Genomic DNA, 23101 nt, shown 5'->3' with positions numbered 1-23101 from the left:
AAGGGCTTTATAGGTCATAACTAACACTTTGAATTGTGACCGGAAATTGATTGGCAACCAATGCAGACTGTGGAGTGTTGGTGTAACATGGGCATACCTAGGGAAGCCCATGATTGCTCTCGCAGCTGCATTCTGCACGATCTGAAGTTTCCGAACACTTTTCAAAGGTAGCCCCATGTAGAGAGCATTACAGTAGTCGAACCTCGAGGTGATGAGGGCATGAGTGACTGTGAGCAGTGAGTCCCAGTCCAGATAGGGCTGCAACTGGTGCACCAGGCGAACCTGGGCAAACGTCCCCCTCGCCGCAGCTGGAAGATGTTTCTCTAATGTGAGCTGTGGATCGAGGAGGACGCCCAAGTTGCGGACCCTCTCTGAGGGGGTCAATAATCCCCCCCCCACAGGGTTATGGACGGACAGATGGAATTGTCCTTGGGAGGCAGAACCCACAGCCACTCCGTCTTATCCGGGTTTAGTTTGAGTCTGTTGACACCCATTCAGACCCCAACAGCCTCCAGGCACCAGCACATCACTTCCACTGCTTCGCTGACTGGACATGGGGTGGAGATGTATAACTGGGTATCATCTGCATACTGATGATACCTCACCCCATGCCCCTGGATGATCTCACCCAGCGGTTTCATGTAGATATTGAACAGCAGGGGGGAGAGTACCAACCCCTGAGTCACCCCACAAGGGAGTAACCTCGAGGTTATATCCTAGACATAGAACATTAATGGCCAGAGATTAAGAAGAGGGATAACACAGGCATTAGTAGAACTCCAAGGAAGAGAATTACAAACTTGAAAGGCTATTAAGAAAGAAGGCTTGTGAGTTAAATGGATAGCTCAATATAAGTTTGTTGCTTGATGTTGAAAGGCACTCAATGAAGAATCTAAAATAAAACTGAATGCTATAATGTTTGTTTTATGCAAAGCTGTGAACTAACTCACTTGAAATATTTTACAGTGTTTTGATCATCAGAGTTAAAAATATGTGATAGATTTTGGCATGGTTCAAAAGACTGATCTTGTTTTTACAGCTGAAGCAGCTGGGCCACAGCATCGACAAAGTGGAATTCATTGTAATGGGTGGGACATTCATGGCTCTTCCAGAAGAATATAGAGATTACTTTATCCGCAATTTGCACGATGCTTTATCAGGCCATACGTCTAACAATGTAGCAGAAGCAGTCAAGTAAGTATCTTCTGCAGCAAATTCTTTGGTGCCTGGATTAGTTTTCTATGTTAATTTGTTTATTGTACCTGAGAATTCCATCAAATGAATGGTCACAGTGAAAATTACCCTGGTGATTTTCTGGTGAGATTTAAAATATTTTGAAAAAAATATGGTCAAAATCATTAAGACCAACAGTGATAACAATGATCGACTATGGAGCCTGCTGTGCTGTTAACTAAAAAAGGATCCAGAGCATGTATAGAAATCTGTTCTTGCTGACTAATTCAATTTTCTTGTCTACCATTGCTTACTCGAGGTAGAATGAGAATCAAGGCAAAAGTTAGGAGAAATGAGAAGTTTTATGGATTATCAGCAGATAAAAATTGCCAAATAATTAGGTAAGGATAGCATCTATGTGCCCTTTATGATAATATAACAAAACTGGAACTTGCTATCAGCATTGGCCTCAACAATTTAAAAGTAACCCATGTATGTATAGCTCATTTTAAAATAAGACCAAAGGGAAATTGAATTAATTAAATGCCACCTCGAGTAATTTTTATCTTGAGCAACATTCCCCTTAGTAAATATTATAACATCTGTTGAAGATGGATCAATATATGTTTTATAGAGGTAATTCAAAGCAGCTGTCTAGAATTGCTTTTGGTTAAGTACTTCTGAATAAATGTAAACTTCCTGGAATATATCTATAGGTAACTTCATGGAATAGTAATAATAATAAACAGCATAGACTAAATAGATTAAAAAAAATATCTTCATAGTTGAGGAACATTTGTAAAAAAAGAAGGTTGGGTTTTTAAGTAGTTGGTAAGTGATTTGGAGTCGATGGTGAGTAATGGTGCTGTCCAGTTGGTTAATGATACCTAATTAAAATGTAAAACATTAAAAAATTCTGAAAAATCCCTAGAAAATCTAAGATTCCAATCTTTCTTGTAATTTGGGGAGGGGGACATTCATAAGACATCCCTTTTACCCTTGAGCAGATAATAAGAGTTTCGTGAATATTAGCGAGATTCACGAGATAAGAGGAATTTAGGTCTCTGCCTTTTAAATCAAAATAAATACTCCCAAAATCCCTAAAACATTTATGAAACACAACTGTAAAACCTTGTGAAGCAGATACATTATTCATTCTAGAATCTTAAAAATTTCTTTCCTCTGGAGGGCAGCAGATATTTAAAATACAGTAGTTTGTTAGAAAAAAAAAAAATTCCGCTTGATTTTCCAAACTTGCTCTTCAGGTGTGAATTGACAGTCGTAAGTTAAATAGAAAAAGTATTACACGGGAAGGAATCCATAACTTTCTTGGACTATTGAGCTGGCATGCTCCCAACCAGGGGTCTGATGTTCATTAATTGTTCTTGAAGACACTTGCTTGAAACACTTAGATTGAAAATCTGCTTGTACATGTATGCAGACAGCTATATAGAGAAGCTATAGATGTATGGTGCACCTATTTCATGCAGAATCAACTCTGGCATGTCCAAATATGAGTGTAACGTCACTTTTTATTAACATAGACTGGGTTACCTTAATACTTTAATCAAGGAACTACTAACTCAGACAAACATGCTAATACAACAGCAGCTCAGTCAAGGAACTACCAAGACCACTCCCACCAACACTAACAGGGCAAGCCACTAGTATATAAAATAAGAGCAAACCCCACTCCCTTTTAGCACAGATGATGTTACCTAGTTTGGTAATGAAATGTCTATAAGAAAACATCCAAGCTCAGAGAGCACAAAGGTTCTTACAATTCAATCCTGAGCTACAAATATTCTCCTCTATGGATGATAGCAAGCTAGCTAGAATAGTCTGTCTCCTACACAGCCGCATGCATTTCAATAATCAAATGATTATTGTATTCAAATTCAAATTCAAACCTTTATTGTCATTGCACAACATGTGTACAATGAGATTGGTTGTGCCTCCTTTAGTGCACCTCCCACCCAACACAATGCAACTCACAGTGAAGACAGAAAATCCCTAACCCAGTGTTTCTCAATTATTTTTTGTTACGCCCCCCCCCCCCCCCCCAGGAAGAAGTAAACATGTCATGCACCCCCCAACTCTCCGCCGGAACGATTGTTTGCAATATTCGGTAATCGAGGTTCGACTACTGTATTGCTCTCTACATGGGGCTACCTTTGAAAAGTGTTCGGAAACTTCAGATCGTGTAGAATGCAGCTGCGAGAGCAATCATGGGCTTCCTAAGGTATGCCCATGTTACACCAACACTCCGCAGTCTGCATTGGTTGCCGATCAATATCCGGTCACAATTCAAAGTGTTAGTTATGACCTATAAAGCCCTTCATGGCATCGGACCAGAATATCTTCGGGACCGCATTCTGCCGCACGAATCCCAGCGACCGGTTAGGTCCCACAGAGTTGGCCTTCTCCAGGTCCCGTCGACTAAACAATGTCGTTTGGCGGGACCCAGGAGAAGAGCCTTCTCTGTGGCGGCCCCGACCCTCTGGAATCAGCTCCCCCCAGATATCAGAGTTGCCCCCACCTTCCTTGCCTTTCGTAAGCTCCTTAAAACCCACTTCTGTCGTCAGGCATGGGGGAATTGAAATTTTCTCTTCCCCCGAGGCTTATAGAATTTATACATGGTATGCTTGTATGTATGATTGGTTCTTTAAATTGGGTTTTTAAAGATTATTTTTAATATTAGATTTGTTACATTGTCTTTTTTATTGTTGTTAGCCACCCCGAGTCTTTGGAGAGGGGTGGCATACAAATCTAATAAATAAATAAATAAATAAATAAAATTTTCGCTGGAAAAAACCTCAAAAAGCTTATTAGTGTGATTGGAGTGCAATGTGTTTTAAGCGACATGTTAATTTATTTGGCTTCATGCTGTCTGTTGCCAACATTTTTAGGCACAGTAAACCTACTGGTCTTTCCTCATCTCTCACCATAGTCACAGTGAAGCCAAACGCTACATAATCTTCATCATATCTCCTTCTCTTAGCTTTCAGAAGACTTACTTTTGTCTCGTTATCTCCGTCTCTCACCTCCTTTCTATTCATCCCTGTTAAATATTTTCCCATGGTGTCTCTTAAGGGTTTGTTACCTGCACTTCAAATCTCCTGCTATGTGCTGTGTGCTATTGTTCAGTGCAAAAAAACCCTACTAAAAAAAAAGCACATTCCCTGGGGTCACGTGCCCCCCCTTGCATCAGTCTGCACACACCCCCAGAGGACCCCGCCCCACTATTTGAGAAGTACTGTGCCTAACCCAATAAATCATATTAAACAAATACGCAGTCCTATTGCACAAATGTGAACTTGCTAGCTCTGCAAGTCCATCATACTATGTAGTTATGATGTGATTTCACATTCAGGAGTCGGTTAGCCCACGGATAAAAACTGTTCTTCAGCCTGTTTTTGTGGCTGGCTATGCTTCTCTTCCCGATGGTAGGAGGGTAAAGAAATACTGACCAGGGTGTGAGTCATCCCTGAGTATGTTATTTTACATTGTTTTGTGATTGCTTTTCTTATACAATGGTACCCCTACCTACAAACGCCTCTACTTACAAACTTTTCTAGATAAGAACCGGGTGTTCAAGATTTTTTTGCCTCTTCTCAAGAACCATTTTTCACTTACAAAACCAAGCCTCTGAAACTGTAACTGGAAAAGGCTGGGAGAAGCCTCCGTGGGGCCTCCCTAGGAATCTTCTGGGAGGAAACAGGGCCGGAAAAGGCGGGGAGAAGCCTCCGTGAAGCCTCTCTAGGAATCTCCTGGGAGGAAACAGAGCCTCCACCCTCCCTGTGGTTTCTCCAATCGCACACATTATTTGCTTTTACATTCATTCCAATGGGAAAAATTGCTTCTTCTTACAAACTTTTCTACTTAAGAACCTGGACACGGAACAGATTAAGTTCGTAAGTAGAGGTACCACTGTATTTTAAAATCCATACTCTCTTGTAGAGGTGTGTGCATATGTATACGTAGGAAAAACATTAGTCAGAAACATAGTTATCAGCTTATAGTTGAAACCCCAATGGAGGAAAGGCAGACATCAGATAATGATGAAAATAGATGAATGTTTTAATCATGATTGATATGTCCCCTTATAATGCAAGATATTAAGAAATATTGGAAGATATAATCTGAGAGTAGTGTTGTCCTGGTTTATTATAGAATGTTAATGTATCGAACTACATATTATTCATCATACCATGGTTAAACAAAGTTAGTCCAAAGTGCTGAAGCAATAATTATTAATTAAATTGGATAAATCCTGTATAGAATGATTCCTTCAATAATACATTTTCAGACTAAGGTTTTCTCATTTCGTTGAAGCACAATATTTGTGAGCTATAGCTCACTTCATCAGATGCAATGGAGTGGCTAGATTGATGTCAGATTTAAATTGGAATGAGTCAGAGGGGTATTGCTGATCAATTGGGTGAAAAATTGGTTGTGTATTATCATCCTTTCATTATATTTCATCCAATGAAGACAGCCATAGCTTTCAAAAGCTTAAACCTCTTAATAAAATTCGTTAAACTGAAAGATGCTACTAGCCTTCTTCTGATATTGGGCTACCATAGACTTAACACAGCTCTCTTCCTACAGTATCTGATTCCTTCATTGATCAAAATATCCTAGTAGTACAGAGAGATTGTCAGAATGGTAACTGCCAAAAGGAAATCCCACAGCTTTTCTCATAAATGTACTGTTTTATTTTAAATATTGTGTATACAAGTAGAGATTGCCAGTGTAGTATACAGGTAAAACTCAAAAAAATAGAATACAGTGATCCCTCTTATTATCGCGAGGGTTCCGTTCCAAGACCCCTTGCGATAATCGATTTTTCGCGATGTAGGGTTGCGGAAGTAAAAACACCATCTGCGCATGCGCGCCCTTTTTTCTATGGCCGCGCATGCGTAGATGGTGGAGTTTGCGTTCCCCGCCGCCCATGCAAAGGGGAAACCCCGATTCGGCTCCTCGCTGCTGCTGCGCTACCGAGCAGATCAGCTGCTGGGCGGCCGAAGGAACCTTCCCTGGGTCTTCCCCCTCTTGCTGGCGGGCGGGCGAGTGGCGGGCATCAGCGAGGAGCCGGGGTTTCCCCTTTGCGTGGGCGGCCGGGAAGACCCAGGTTGGGGGTTCGGGGGGGTACTGGGAAGCCCCCCAGGCCGGCTGCAACCTTTTAAAACAGCCACGCCGCTTCCCAGCTGAGTCCTGAAGCCAAACGCGGAAGTTCGCCTTTGGCGTTTGGATTCAAGACTCAGCTGGGAAGCGGCGCGGCTGTTTTAAAAGGTCGCAGCCGGCCTGGGGGGCTTCCCAGCACCCCCCCGAACCCGGGTTGAGGGTTCGGGGGGGGTGCTGGGAAGCCCCCCAGGCTGGCTGCGACCTTTTAAAACAGCCGCGCCGCTTCCCAGCTGACTCCCGAAGCCAAACCCGGAAGTGGTTGTTTTTTTTTAATTAATATTTTTTTAAAAATCGCGATATAGCGTTTCGCGAAGATCAAGATCGCAAAACTCGAGGGATCACTGTACCCTATTTGTTTTATGTATGCTTTCAACGTTCAGTTCTGGAGACCTCACCTACAAAAAGATATTGACAAAATTGAACGGGTCCAAAGACAGGGTACAAGAATGGTGGAAGGTCTTAAGCATAAAACGTATCAGGAAAGACTTAATGAACTCAATCTGTATAGTCTGGAGGACAGAAGGAAAAGGGGAGACATGATCAAAACATTTAAATATGTTAAAGGGTTAAATAAGGTTCAGGAGGGAAGTGTTTTTAACAGGAAAGTTAACACAAGAACAGGGGGGCACAATCTGAAGTTAGTTGGGGGAAAGATCAAAAGCAACATGAGAAAATATTATTTTACTGAAAGAGTAGTAGATCCTTGGAACAAACTTCCAGCAGACGTGGTTGGTAAATCCACAGTAACTGAATTTAAACATGCCTGGGATAAACATATTTTATTTATTTTATTTATTTATTATTTAGATTTGTATGCCGCCCCTCTCTGCAGACTCGGGGCGGCTCACAACAAAGTGAAAAAACAATCTACAACAAATCTAAATTACTGTTTAAAAATATTTAAAAGACCCCATTTTCTACACACACATACATACAAACATACCATTCATAAATTGTATCTGCCCGGGGGAGATGTTTCAGTTCTCCCATGCCTGACGACAGAGGTGGGTCTTAAGGAGCTTACGAAAGGCAAGGAGAGTAGGGGCAGTTCTAATCTCCGGGGGGAGTTGATTCCAGAGGGCCGGGGCCGCCACAGAGAAGGCTCTTCCCCTGGGGCCCGCCAACCAACATTGTTTAGTTGACGGGACCCTGAGAAGGCCTACTCTGTGGGACCTAATTGGTTGCTGGGATTCGTGTGGCAGCAGGCGGTCCTGGAGATATTCTGGTCCAGTGCCATGAAGGGCTTTAAAGGTCATAACCAACACTTTGAATTGTGACCGGAAGTTGATCGGCAACCAATGCAGACTGCGGAGTGTTGGTGAAACATGGGCATACCTAGGTAAGCCCATGACTGCTCTCGCAGCTGCATTCTGCACGATCTGAAGTTTCCGAACACTTTTCAAAGGTAGCCCCATGTAGACAGCATTACAGTAGTCGAACCTCGAGGTGATGAGGGCATGAGTGACTGTGAGTAATGAGTCCCGGTCCAGATAGGGCCGCAACTGGTGCACCAGGCGAACCTGGGCAAACGCCCCCCTCGCCACAGCTGAAAGATGGTTCTCTAATGTGAGCTGTGGATCGAGGAGGACGCCCAAGTTGCGGACCCTCTCCGAGGGGGTCAATAATTCCCCCCCCCCAGGGTAATGGACGGACAGATGGAATTGTCCTTGGGAGGCAGAACCCACAGCCACTCCGTCTTATCCGGGTTGAGTTTGTAAGATAATTGAGTTTGTTATATGCATTGTAAGATAAAATACAGGAAATAGTATAAGGGCAGACTAGATGGACCATGAGGTCTTTTTCTGCCGTCAGTCTTCTATGTTTTCAAGGTGGAGGAAAAATGAAACAAAATACCCTAAAAAAAGATGTATTGTGCAAAAGTTTATTTTAGTAGTAGTAGTTAAGGCATTGGAGATAATTAAGTCAATTGTAGAGATCAGTGGTGACTTTGGGCTAGTCATATTCTCTCAGACCAACACATCGAGTTGAATTGCAAAGATTAAATTTTGAGAGACTTTTCCAGTATATACTGTGTCGTGTTTTCACATTCAAAGAGCTATTCGGTAGGACAGAGTTGAGGAAACATTTTGTTTACCTGTCTTTAATCTTTAATTTGGTTTGTAAGGCGAGCTGATTGAAAGTAATTTAAAATGCTTTCAGAATGCTTTTGAAAATGCCACTCTGGACCAATACCATAATAGGGGAGATGCATCTATTTCCTGGAGAAAGCTCAGGGCTAGTTTAGATGCCGGCTAGTGAGTTTTTTGTTTGGGGGTGTTTTGTGGAGGCCGAGGAGGCCATAAAATAAAAAGTAGTCTTCGAAGCCACTTTAAGAACAAAAGCCTTGTGCAACCCACAGCAGCTTCAGGTAGGCCACAGGGATCTGTCAACAGAAAGAGACTACCTGAATGTACATAGATCCATGAAGGCAATTATGCAAATCCCAAAGGATTCTGCACATGTTGAATGGCATCTAGGGTTAAAGTTGAGGCTTCTTCTCTTTTGTTCGTCTGTTGGAGGAGGAGGAAGAGGAGAGAGAGAAAGAGAGAGAGGAAGAGAGAACACGGACATACAGTGGTACCTCTAGTTAAGAACTTAATTAATTCTGTGACCAGGTTCTTAAGTAGAAAGGTTTGTAAGTCGAAGCAATTTTTCTCATAGGAATCAATGTAAAAGCAAATAATGCGTGCAAACCCATTAGGAAAGAAAGAAAAGCTCAGAATTTGGGTGGGAGGCGGAGGAGAAGGAAGAAGAGGAGGAGGAGGAGAGTCGCTGCCGAAAGGAGAAGGTGAGGTGAGGGGAATCAAAAAAATGCAAAACTTTAAGGCTTAAAAAAAAAGGAACTCTGAGGTGGCGAGGAGGAGCATGCGCCTCCCATACACCTGGCGCGAGGCTGCCTCCCATACACTGCGCCAGAGAGAGAAATCCAGGGGAATGGCAGGAAACTGGCCGGGCCTTCGCGCTGCTTTCAAATTTCCTGCAAAATTTTTGCAGGCTCGGGTTCTTAAATAGAAAATGGTTCTTAAGAAGAGGCAAAAAAATCTTGAACACCCGGTTCTTATCTAGAAAAGTTCTTAAGTAGAGGCATTCTTAGGTAGAGGTACCACTGTATCAGGAATCTGAAGTTAGACATGCCGAGCCCAAAGGTTCATCAACACTAGCCTAGCCATTCATGGAAGTTTAAGTAATTTAAACAAATATCCTTCAATAATATTTTGGCAGATTGGATCTCAGGTGGCACTTTAAGGGTACAGTAGGATTATTATTTTACTATTATTATTTATTAGATTTGTATGCCGCCCCTCTCCATAGGATTGTTAGAATGGCATCAAAGGAGAAGAGTAGCCTGTGCCCATCTCTGCACCTTCACCTGCATTTAATATTTCTTTCACCTTCACTTTAGTACAGCCAGAGAAGATGGGGGTTGTGAGTCAACACAGCTGGAGGGAAGCTCTGAGGGGAAGACACTTCTAAAGAGCATTAAACCAACCTCTTTCTTTTGGAAGTCCCATGCTCACCTAGTATCCAAGCCTTTAAATGTGCATTGTCTCCAATGAATGACCAATCAATTGTCTACTAAACTGAATGGAGCTGGATTACCAGGAGAATCAAGTTTTGTTCCCACAATAACAATCATTTTAGTCCATATTGCTGGTAGAATATAATAATAATAATAATAATAATAATAATAATAATAATGATAATAATAATGATAATAATAATAATAATAATGATAATAATAATAATAATATAGAACAGAACAGAACAGATTAGAATAGAATAGAATAGAATAGAATTCTTTATTGGCCAAGTGTGATAGGACACACAAGGAATTTGTCTTTGGTGTATACGCTCTCAGTGTACATAAAAGAAAATATACTTTTGTTAAAAACCACTTAATGATTGTCATAGGGGTCAATTAAGCAATGAGGAAACAATCAATATTAATAAAAATCTTAAGGATAGAAGCAACAAGTTACAGTCATACAGTCATACAGTCGTAAGTGGGAGGAGATGAGTGATAGGAACAATGAGAACACTAATAGTAGTTTTTGGCTTTGCTGTCTCTTATGCATTACTTTTTTACATGTATTTCATGCCTTGCCCCCCCAAAATTCTAACCTTTCTCGCTCTCTCAAATCAATATCTGGCATGACCCCTTGATTCTCATCTGCATTTTTTTTTAAAAAAGTCATATGGACTTGCCCAAGATAATGTTTATGTCTCTTGTCCATGTTAATAAGGGGTTTCCTATCTCCCACTCTTATATTTATTTATATTTTATATTTCTTAACCATCAATACACCCCCCCTCCCATATAATTATATTGGAAAAGTGTAATTCCCTTTACTCCCCGCCCCCCACTAGAATGGCAATGAATTGGAACATATAACCTACTCTTAGATTTCAATGGGCGGCCTCATAATTATTGTAGCATATTGGTTGTCGATTGGTTTCCGGAGACAATTCAAAGTGTTGGTAATGACCTATAAAGCCCTACATGGCATTGGGCCAGAAAACGTGCGGGACCGCCTCCTGACGTATGAGTCCCAGCGACCAATTGGGGCCCACAGAGTTGGCCTTCTCCAGGTCCCATCGACCAAACAATGTCGGCTGGCAGGACCTAGAGGAAGAGCCTTCTCTGTGGGGGGCCTGGCCCTCTGGAATCAGCTCCCTCCGGAGATTCGCACTGCCCCCACCCTCCTCATTTTCTGCAAGAGTCTTAAGACTCACCCAGGCTTGGGGCAATTAGGTCTCAGCCCCCTGGCTAATGAAATGAGATATATGTTGTATGATTGAAGTGGTATGATTGTTTTTAAATATTGGATTTTTAGATTGTAATCTTAAATTTAATTAGATTTGCCATTGTACTGTATTGTTATATTATATGCTGTTAGCCACCCTGAGTCCTTGGAGGAGGGTGGCATACAGATCTAATAAATAGATGGATGGATAGATAGATAGATAGATAGATAGATAGATAGATAGATAGATAGATAGATAGATAAATAATAAATTATAAATAAATATAAATAAATATAAATAAATAAATAAATATTCAATTTATTTCAATTCAATTTATTAGATTTGTATGCCGCCCCTCTCCAAAGACGCGGGGTGGCTAACGACAGTAATAAAACAGCGTATAATAATAATCCAATACTAAAAATATTGCTTGTAGAATAGAATGGAATGGAATAGAATTCTTTATTGGCCAAGTGTGATTGGACACACAAGGAATCAGCTATGGGCTACAAACCAGAACGCTAAATTGTGCTCGCTACCGCAACTCGTAAATTCTTGCGGGACCAGCGCAATTTTGCTGCTGCATCTATGGAGGTAGCAAAATTGTGCCCATATTTTGGCGAGGTTTTACCTGCGGCTCCGTGCGCGATTTTGCTACCTCCACAGGTGCAGCAGCAAAACCGCGCTGGTCCCCCAAGAACTTACGAGCCGTGTCGGCGAGCGCAATTTAGCGTTCTGACTTGTAGCCCATCATTGCAAGGAATTTGTCTTTGGTGCATAGGCTCTCAATGTACACAAAAGAAAAGATACATTTGTCCATAATCTTGAGGTACAACACTTAAATGATTGTCATACAGTACAAATTTTACAGAAAAATTCCAGCAGAAGCAAGCATGTTCCCCAGAAGGCATTGCACGAAGGAGCCTTCGTGTTTGGGAGAACAGAATCAGCCACTGACCCAATCACAAGGACTTTTGTCTTTCTAAAGAATACCTGGCAAGACTGATGAGAAGTTTTGTGTTTTTTGGTTTTTTTTAAAAGAATTATCTCTTGAGAACATGAGGCCACTAAAGGGATTTCAATAGGCTTTCCAGATCCCTATCAAACAAGGCCCAGCTGGGGATTTAATGATTACGTGGATAACGCAGAGGGTGGGTGGACAGCTGTCTGCGTGGCAATCTTTACTCTGCGGTGACTTGACTTTGTTCTTTAGAGAAAGGATTTCACTTCTAGGTAGAGAATTCTGGTAGGGAAGCAGGTAGGAGGAGAAGAGAAGGTGATTTGAACAGGAGCACGTAGATGAACTTAACTTTTCAGATGAAAATAAACTGGGTTGTTTTTTTAAAAAAAAAAATCTTAATTTTTCTTCTGACTCATTTAGGGGATGGAGGAAACGTTCGCCCAAAACAAAATCCAATTCTGACTCACGGTTTAAAAAAACTTGAGTGAAGTCCAAGAAAGTTTAAATTTGGCCACGAAGTGGTTAGTAACTTTTTGGCAGGGAAAAGAGAAAGATAAGACCTTTAATTATGTGTCTTTTGAACAGGCTTAAAGAATTTTTAAACAAATTGGAGTAGAGGCTGGCAGAAGACAGACGGGGGAGGGAGGCTTTTATCCTCAACCTGCCAATGGAAAGCAGGGCTGGTTTATCGTTCTTACCTGCCAGAGATTTCATTTTGCATTGTGCGACTTTATGCCCATTATGCAGTCAGTTATTTTTATTTGGAAAATAAAATTTGTACTGTGACTTGTAGTTTGGCTGAATTTGAAGGCCTGCGTTGAATTGTTCTAGAGGCAGTCACAATGCCAGTGGCTCTTTAAAATAGTTTCGGTCTGTTAGTTGTTCCATCTCATTTTTTATGGTTATTAGAGGGAAATCAGATAATAAGGCATTATAACAAACTCTAGTATTTGCCAAGCAGTTTTTTTAGACAATGAGGTATGCTATCTTTTAGTATTTTATAAACTATTGGTTAACAGACCATTTTATTTTCCCTGAATTAAAATGGGAGAAGTATTTCAGTATTACAGACATTATAGTCTATCTATATTGTTGTTCAGATCCCAAAATGTTGTTTTAGGATAATCTGCATTGTATTATTACTGTGCAGAGGATTATATACATAACCTTAAAGAAGGGATAAAGCAAAATAAGAGATGAAATCCTGGGAAAGGAGAAAGTGTGAGAAAGGAACCGAAAACAACTCCATCTTGAGTCTTTTGGGTATAATCATTATTTGTTTGTTTGTTTGTTTGTTTGTTTGTTTGTTTACTTACTTACTTACTTACTTACTTACTTACGTATTAGATTTGTATGCTGCCCCTTTCCGTAGACTCGGGGCGGCTAACAACAGTAATAAACAGCATGTAACAAATCTAATGTTTAAAATAATTTAAAAACTCTTATTCAAACCAAACATATACACAAACATACCATCCATAAATTGTATAGGCCCAGGGGAAGTTCCCCCAAGCCTGATGACAAAGGTGGGTTTTAAGGAGCTTACGAAAGGCAAGGAAGGTGGGGGCAATTCTGATCTCCGGGGGGAGCTGGTTCCAGAGGGTCGGGGCTGCCACAGAAAAGACTTTTCCCCTGGGTCCCGCCAGACGATATTGTTTAGTTGACGGGACCCGAAGAAGACCGACTCTGTGGGACCTAACCGGTCGCTGGGATTCGTGTGGCAGAAGATGGACCCGGATGTAATCATGAACAGACTTTCAGGTTTTTATTCCAACAATTACTGTAATTTTGTCTGTTTCCTGATCTGGCCTACCTCCTAATTCCAATTCTCCATGGGTGATCAGTCATCTTGGTTTTCGTAAATTCTTGCTATATTTGGTTACAGGCTATGATTAATTCATCCTTGAGAGAGGGGTCTTTCTTGCAACCATTAAAGGAAGAGATTGTGAGACTCCTTCTCAAGAAGTCTTCCCTGGATCCAGCAGATTTAAAGAACTTTCGTCCAGTCTCCAACCTACCAGTGGGAAAAGTTGTGGAGAAAGTGGTGTCACTCCAGCTCCTGCGGTCATTGGATAAAATGGCTTATTTAAACCCGTTTCAACCTGGCTTCAGGCCTGGTTATAGCACAGAAGTGCTTTGGTCATGCTATGGGTGATCTCTGGTGAGCCCGAGATGAGGGTCACTCCTCTATCTTGGTGCTACGTGACCTCTCAGCGGCTGTCAATACCATTGACCATGATATCCTTCTGGGATGATAGAGGGGGTGGGGAGTGGGAAGCACCATGCTCTGTTGGTTCTCCTCTTATCTCTCTGGCTGGTCATAGTCGGTGTTGGTAGGAAGACAGAGATTGACCCCTAGACCCCTCATTTGTGAGGTCCCTCAGGGCTTGGTTCTCTCTCCCTTCCTATTTAACATCTACACGAAACCTCTGGGTGAGATCATCCGTCCTCACGGGGTGAAGTACCAGCAATATGCTGATGATACCCAGTTGTATATATCCACCCACTGTCAGTTCAATGAAGCAGTGGATGCGATGTGCCGGTGCCTTGAGGCTGTGAGGGTCTGCATGGGAGGAAACAGGCTCAGACTCAACCCTGACAAGACCAAGTGGCTGTGGATTTTGCCCCCGAAAGATTATCGATTATCCATCCTTGGTGCTGGGGGGGGGGAGAGAAATTACCCCCTTGGAATGGGTTTGCAATTTGGGTGTCCTCCTGAACTCACATGTTAAATTAGAACAACATCTAATAGCAGTAGCCAGTGGGATCTTTGCACAGGTTGGCCTGGTACACTAGTTGCAACCCCATTTGGATCGTGAGGCTCTCCTTACAGTTGCTCATGCCCTTGTCACCTCAAGGTTACCTCCAGATTATTGCAACATGCTCCACATGGGACAACCCTTGAAGAATGCTCGGAGACTGCAATTGATCCAGAATGCAGCCATGCAAGCTGTTGTGGGCACACCTCTAGGTACACCCACATTTCACCAATTCTCTGCTTCTGGTTTAGTCTCTGGACACAATTCAAGGTGTTGGTTATTATCTTTAAAGCACTACATGGCTCCGGGCCAGGTTATCTTTGGGGCTGCTTCCTACTGCATAGCTCACAACGACCGGTAAGGTCCCACAGAGTTGGACTCCTTCAGGTTCCATCAACTAAGCAATGTTGACTGGCAAGCCCATGGGGGAGAGCCTTCTCTGTGGCTGCCCCAACCCTCTGGAATTCACTGCCCCCCCCCCCCCCCCGAGATTAGGACTACCCCTACCCTAGTGGCCTTCTGTAAAGCAGTGAAGACCTGGCTCTTCCGGCATGCCTGGGGCCGTTGATCTCACTTATATCATTATAAGATCCAACCAGAATGAAAGATGTATATGCTTTTTAATTATTTTTAATAGATGTTTTTAATTATCTTGATATTTATGATGTTTTTATCTTTTTTGTGAGCCGCCCAGAGTCTTTGGCGGCATGCTAAATAAATAAATAAATTTAATAAATAAAAAAATAAATAAATAAATAAATAAATAAATTTGTGAAAATTAGACCCATGGAAGGATTTTTGTTCAAAGGAAAATTGAATTGTTGAGGAATCCAATATCATGGTGAGGTGAAGTTTCAAGACACCTCTCAAATCTGTAGAGTGTTATCAATTCTGTGTTACTAAAGTATTTGCAGAAGCCCCCAAAAGTTAAACTTAAATCTTTTCCCAGCTTCTGCCTACAACAGCTTTTTCCCACTTATGGCCCTTCCAGAGAGCACTGAATAGCAGTTTCCATCGTTCTTCAACCCATGTGGTTAAAGAGCCCTCTCAGAATCACCAATTCTGAGGCAGTAACTGCTTGTGCTCATGAATACTTACTTTTCAACATGGGGGTAAAATTAAAGAAGTTGGAAGAAGACCAGAAACCACTGCAGGTGTAGGCTCAAATTTCCCCCTTTTTGTGTGCATGAGCATATTCTTTAAAGACGTAAGCTTATCATTGAAGAATTAATTCATTTTTTATTGCCAGAGGCAAGCAATGTTTCTGAGTCAGTGGATCCATTTAAAATTTAAAGTCTCTTTAACACTTCTACAATGCTTGCCTGTCAAATCCAGCCGCAATCTTGTAAATTCACCATTTGAAGACATGAAAATATACACATTTCCAGAGGGCCGGGGCCCCCACAGAGAAGGCTCTTCCCCTAGGTCCTGCCAAACAACATTGTCTAGTTGATGGGACCTGGAGAAGGCCAAATCTGTGGGACCTAACCGGACGCTGGGACTCATGTGGCAGGAGGCAGTCCTGCAAGTAATCTGATCTGATGCCATGTAGGGCTTTATAGGTTATAACCAACACTTTGAATTGTGTCTGGAAATCAGTCGGCAACTAGTGCAGTCTGTGGAGTGCTGGGGAAACATGGGCATCTCTGGGGAGGCCCATGACCACTCACACAACTGCGTTTTGCACGATTTGCAGTTTCCAAACAGTCTTCAAAGTTAGCCCCATGTAGAGACTATTGCAGTAGTCTAACCTCGAGGTGATAAGACCATGAGGGTATTACTTCCTCAACTATGAAATTGAGGAAGAATTCAATGTCCTATCTGGTTACTCCCACTAGAATTATGTGGATGTTTCCAGAGATGGCTATATCCATCTCAATTCTACAAGGTTTCCTTTATACCTATTTCTGTTTTCAGTTTAAAATAAAAGAACCCTATAGTCCAATTAATTCTGAGAAAATTCAGAAAGCATGTCAGTCCAAGAGAGCTGTGTGCCAATAAATATAAATAAATAATAAAATATTTTAGAACTAGTTCAATATAGCAAAATATTGTAAACGTACGGGACGTTTTGGCAGATTTGATGGTAATGTCTGGATGTTTTCAAGAAGGCTTCATCATATAAGTTAGTTAAAAGTCTGTGGGAGAGGAGCATGAATATAACTTGTGTTTAATAATAATAATAATAATAATAATAATAATAATAATAATAATGCCCTTCATGGCACCGGACCAGAATACCTCCGGGACCGCCTGCTGCCGCACGAATCCCAGCGACCAGTTAGGTCTCACAGAGTTGGCCTTCTCCGGGTCCCGTCCACTAAACAATGTCGTTTGCCGGGACCCAGAGGGAGAGCCTTCTCTGTGGCGGCCCCGACCCTTTGGAACCAACTCCCCCCAGATATCAGAGTTGCCCCCACCCTCCTTGCCTTTCGTAAGCTCCTTAAAACCCACCTCTGTTGTCAGGCATGGGGGAATTGAGACTTTCCCTTCCCCCTAGGCCTATAAAATTTATGCATGGTATGTCAGTATGTATGATTGGTTTCTTAAATTGGGGTTTTTTAAAATTAATTTAAATATTAGATTTGTTTACATTGTATTATTGTTGTTGTTAGCCGCCCCGAGTCTACGGAGAGGGGCGGCATACAAATCTGATTAATTAATAAATAATAAATAAATAAAATAAACAACAACAACAACAACAACAACAACAATAATAGATTAGATTTGTATGCTGCCCCTCTCCAGAAACTCGGATTGTTCAAATCATGTCTATGTTTGTTTACAGTTTAAGAGAGCTTGAGGGCGAGGTTTCTCACAGTATAATGGGTTACTCCATGGATTCTCCCAAAATTCTGGAGAATAAATATGTAAACAAAAATCTCAATTCATCATTTTTTGGAAATACCAAATTCAGATACAAGCTCAGATCCGTTTCTCTCCCTAAATAAAACAAATAGCTCTTTTGTGAAATGAAACTCAATAGAGAGATGAACATTTATTTGGATGAATGCAAGATTAATATTGAATAATATTCTAAATGTTTCCTGAGTGTGAATCTTAGATTTTTTTTCATTGTCGCGTGAAAGAGTTTTCAATTTTCCCATATGAATTAATGTATGAAATGTCTTGTCAAAAAATGGGAATGAAAGAAAAAGTAATGAAAAAAAAACAAGAGAAAAAGTATGATGGCTGTGGGAAGAGAACATATCCTGTATGAAGAAGTATTAGAAGATTACTTTTCCAATATAACGAGTAAAAATGGATGCTAGGAAACAGGCAAAAAAAAATCAATATGTGTTATATATTACTCAGTGGAGTAACCACCAGGATTGGAGTTTTTCTTCTTTTTATAAATTTAATGGGATCTGTTATTTCCTGAAGAAATAAAGGTAAGCTTGAGAGAAAGTTTGATCATGTGTGATCTTTGGAAGAGCTATGTTATATAAGAATTGATTGGTTTCTTCCTCGGTTACATTGGAGCCAGTTTTATATACTAACAGATAAAAGTTTTTTAAAAGCTGATTGATGAAGTTGTAGCCATTGTATTCCTGACTATCCTTAAGAAAAACAATAACGTTTTGTTATACAGTAACTGTTCCAGTCAAGAGGACAGTGGTTTATTTTCTCTTTCTATTAATTCCAAGTGTTTGCTTTATATACTTCAATCGCAATGTAGCAACAGAAAACGAGATTCTCCCAAAGTCATCTTTAATCTGATTTATTAAAAGGTTAAAGAGAAGGGTATTAATAAGTGGATATTTAGCAAAATGTTTTACTTTACTAATACACTAGGGTGTGATGATTTCTTTCTAACTGCAGATGTTCCAGGCTAACAATGTTTTATACCTGTGTCAGGCTCCAGGAAGCACCTAACATTCATGTGTCTTATGTTATAAGAAATGCTTAAAAATTATACATTATTTCTACTAAAATTATTATTATTATTATGTCAGTACCACAGCAAACGAGATCACTATGCTGGATTTCGTATTTCATCACCAGTTGGGCGCTTCCCAAGCACCTAGGACTGCGTGATGTAGCGGCGAATTATGTTTGCCGATCCCAGTAAAGTGGCCTTTTGCAATTGACAGATGGAGATTTTGTCAATTCTGGTGGTTTTCAAATGTCCGCTGAGATCCTTTGGCACTGCACCCAGCGTGCCAAGTACCACTGGGACCACTTTCACTGGCTTATGCCAGAGTCGTTGCAGCTCAATTTTTAGATCTTCGTATTTCACTAATTATTCTAGCTGCTTCTCCTCAATTCTGCTGTCCCCTGGGATTGCGATGTTGATGATCCATACTTTCTTTTTCTCTACAATCAAGATGTCTGGTGTGTTATGCTTCAGAATTTGGTCAGTCTGAAGTCCGAAGTCCCACAGTAGTTTTGTTTGCTCATTTTCGACCAATTTTTCGGGCTTATGATCCCACCAGTTCTTTGCCACTGGTAAATGGTAGTTCCGGCACAAGTTCCAGTGGATCATCTGTGCCACAGCATCATGTCTATGCTTGTAGTCAGTCTGTGCGATCTTTTTTCAGCAGCTGAGTATGTGATCGATTGTTTCTTTACAGAGTCTGCCCTTTGGATCATCTGTTGATTTTTCAATTCTGGCTTTGACATCATTTGTTCTAATGGCCTGTTCTTGTGCCGCCAGTATCAGTCCTTCTGTCTCCTTTTTGAGTGTTCCACTTGTAAGCCATGACCAGGTCTTTATCCACTTTGCCTTCAATCTTCTCCAAGAACTGTCCATGCAATGCTTTGTTCCGCCAACTGTCCATACGACATTGAATTACATTTTTTCTAAAATTATTATTACTGTTGTTGTTGTTGTTGTTGTTGTTATTATTATTATTATTATTATTATTATTATTATTATTTAGATTTATATGCCGCCCTTCTCCGAAAACACAGAGCTAGAGTTAGATTGACCATATACTTTATCTAGACTAGTGATGGCGAATCTCAGCTCTGCACTGGACACATACTGTATCTAGGTCTCATAAGTATTTCGGAAACCGTATTTGCGCTTTTTCATAGGAGCTGTATCAAACCAAAGTAGCGCTGATTAATGTGAAAAACGGAATGAAACACAATACAGTTATGTGTAAATGATGAAAAATAAAAACTGGAGGAAGGGGGTGAGCTTGTGTTTTTTAAAGAAATAAATATTATTTGAAAGACAAGTATTCCATAAATTTCTGTGACTATTCCTTACATGTATGATTTGCACATTTGCATATACTAGAATCAATAAAAGCTAAAGCAAATAGAATAATAGTGGGAGGAAATATACTCCGAAAATAATAGCTCTACCTTAGCATAAAATCCTTTCCTTAACATAGAATCTTACTGTTTAACAATTCCATTTCATACATTTCATATCTCTCAAATAATTACAGTTGTCTCATGGCAACTGTGATTATTTGAGAGGTAAGAAATGCATGAAATACATAAAGACAATATCTTTGTATCATTTTAAAAAAATCCAACTTGTGATTAACATTTTATTTTGTAAAGCTTGCACGCAACCGTATGAGTTTGAAATTTCCTTCCCAAGTGCCAAATAAGCTTTTGTGGCTTCTCTTTCTGATTCTCTTCTATCCAAAAATAAAAATTTCAAGCCATTTAAGGTTTGGCTTGCTTAGACCATAACAGAGCAAGTTCTGCTTCATCCAACTTTGGCTGAAATCCTGACTGTGGTTCATGATCCATTCCTTTAAACTGCATGTTAATGTCCTCTGACATTAGTTATAGGGAGTGGATTTTATTTATTTGTAAAGTATTTCTAAACTGCTTATTAATATAACCCTAAAGGTAGCTTCAATGTAAAAATATTAAGATATAATAAAACATTGTAATGAATCAGAATTCACAAAAGCATTCCTATAATTTTTTAAAAAGCAATAAAAAGTGCCCTGGAAGGGAAGAGATTATTTGTAAGTAAGTAATTCAGTAGGAAGAATTGTTCTGTTAACAGATGGTAGCCGAAGAGCTGTTTGCTGAGAGCAGCCAAATGATAGCCCAGTCTCTACAATAAGATTTCTAATGTGCTGTAGTTTATTCAAAAATCCTATTAGTGTGTTTGTGTGTGGGGGGGGGGGAGGAATCCTTGAAGAATTGACTATAGTTCAAAGCTATTCTTATGGAAGAATTCAGGCTATACTACAGAAAATTTGAGAAAGATATCGGATGACCTTCAATTATGCACCTCAATTCCAAGCCAACAAAATGATGCTGTAAAGGTTCCAGGCTAGTATCTGAAGACTCTGCAGGTCTGATGGGAAGGAATAGATGCATGTTCAATCCTGACAAGATTGAGTGGCTGTAGATCAGAGGCAACTTTAATCTTGTCAACTGTTCAGAATTCTTCAGCCAGCATAGAAGTCCACAAGTCTTAAAGTTGCCAAGTTTAGGGACCGCTGCTGTAGATATTTCGGAGGCCTGGCTCCGAGATCTTTGGTCGTTGGTCTTGGATGGAATTGCAGTTCCTAATTGAAGACTGATGTGCAGTTTGGAGAATCCTTATGGATTAGTTGCACCGACAGTATGGGTTCATTGCCCGTAAACAGCAGGTAGCAGCTGGGATGAAGAGTGCCTTTGCAACAGTTACGTTCTTTCCTGAAACCAAGTAGCCTTTCAGTCATTCATCTTAGTCCGCTTACAGACTGATTGCTATAATGGGCTTTCTATTGGGATGCCTTTGAAGACTCCCCAGAATCTACAGAATACAGTGGTACATTTCTTGTTATGGCACCATTTGACACCATTGTTCTGCAAGCTGTTCTAGTTATTGATTGGCTTCCAAATGCAATTTAAGATCCTGGTTTCACCTATAAAATCCTTTGTGGCATAGGACCTACCAGAGTTGTTGGGAGTCAGATGCCCTATAAATTGTATATATAGTAAAAAGGATGTTGAGACTCTGGAAAGAGGGCAGAGAAGAGCAACAAAGATGATTAGGGGACTGGAGGATAAAACATATGAAGAACGGTTACAGGAACTGGGCATGGCTTGTTTAATGAAAAGAAGGACCAGGGGAGACTTGATAGCAGTGTTCCAATATCTCAGGGATTGCCACAAAGAAGAGGGAGTCAACCTATTCTTCAAAGCACCTGAAGTTAGAATAAGAAGCAAAGGATGGAAACTAAACAAGGAGAAAAGAGAGACGGGGCGGCGCAGCAGGTAGAGTGCTGTACTGCAGGCCACTGAAGCTGACTGTAGATCTGAAGGTCAGCGGTTCAAATCTCATCACCGTCTCAAGGTTGACTCAGCCTTCCATCCTTCCAAGGTGGGTAAAATGAGGACCCGGATTGTGGGGGCAATATGCTGGCTCTGTTAAAAAGTGCTATTGCTAACATGTTGTAAGCCGCCCTGAGTCTAAGGAGAAGGGCGGCATAAAAATTGAATAAATAAATAAATAAAATAAATAAAAGTAACTTAGAACTAAGGAGAATTTTCCTGACAGTTAGAACAATTAATCAGTGGAACGGCTTGCCTGCAGAAGTTGTGAATGCTCCAACATTGGAAGTTTTTAAGATGTTGGATGACCATTTGTCTGAAGTAATGTAGGGCCTCCTGCCCAAGCAGGGAGTTGGATTAGAAGATGTCCAAGGTCCCTTCCAACTCTGTTGTTGTTGTTGTTGTTGTTGTTGTTGTTATTATTAGTGTGTGTGTGTGTGTGTGTGTGTGTGTGCTCGCACGCGCGCAGGTCACAACACAATGCCTAAATTATCTCCTACAAGCCTCAATAATACATTGCTGAACTCACAAGGCATTGATTGGAGTACAGAAGGATTGAAAGTCAAAATGAACAATTATAGAGAAAAATGTTGTGGGAGTAGACGTTCTAAATACCCATTTTCCATCCCTTGCACCATGCAAATGACATTTGGTAGTAAAACCTGTCAACTGTCAGTGGTGCAAGTTTCCATCTCTCTCCCCTTCTTCCTCTCTCTCCCCAATATCTAAACATAAAAAACCCTAGCATGTTAACAGTTTACATGTAATGCCATCTTCAGTGCTGGATGGGGCTATATGGTCCCAGAAAGACCCAATAGGCTGTTTGTGGGTTCTCCTAGACTCACAACTCCGAGAAGAGCAGGTGGCAGTCACAACTTGCACAGTTTCATTTGCGCACCAGTTACACAGGTTCCTAGACCTGGTGGCTCCGCTGAGTTATTCCTTTTGTAGCCACTTTCTGACTAGAATATTGTAATGTGCTGTATGTGGGGCTGCCATGGAAGAATATATATCTGGAGGTTTCCAGTGGTAC

At 40.8% G+C, this 23101-nt stretch overlaps 1 protein-coding gene across 1 annotated transcript in view; it reads left to right on the top strand.

Annotated features, from left to right (window-relative positions):
* Positions 1-23101, top strand: part of ELP3 (elongator acetyltransferase complex subunit 3) — a 150462-nt gene that overhangs the window by 25233 nt on the left and 102128 nt on the right. Inside the window, exon 7 of the mRNA XM_070734881.1 lies at positions 1040-1194. Coding sequence (XP_070590982.1) covers positions 1040-1194 — 155 coding nt within the window. The remainder of the gene's footprint in view (positions 1-1039; positions 1195-23101) is intronic.

This window comes from Erythrolamprus reginae, chromosome 1, assembly GCF_031021105.1.
Source record: "Erythrolamprus reginae isolate rEryReg1 chromosome 1, rEryReg1.hap1, whole genome shotgun sequence".
Lineage (NCBI taxonomy): Eukaryota > Metazoa > Chordata > Lepidosauria > Squamata > Dipsadidae > Erythrolamprus > Erythrolamprus reginae.
Note: the sequence above shows the minus strand (reverse complement) of the source record. Positions and strands in the feature narration are given on the sequence as shown.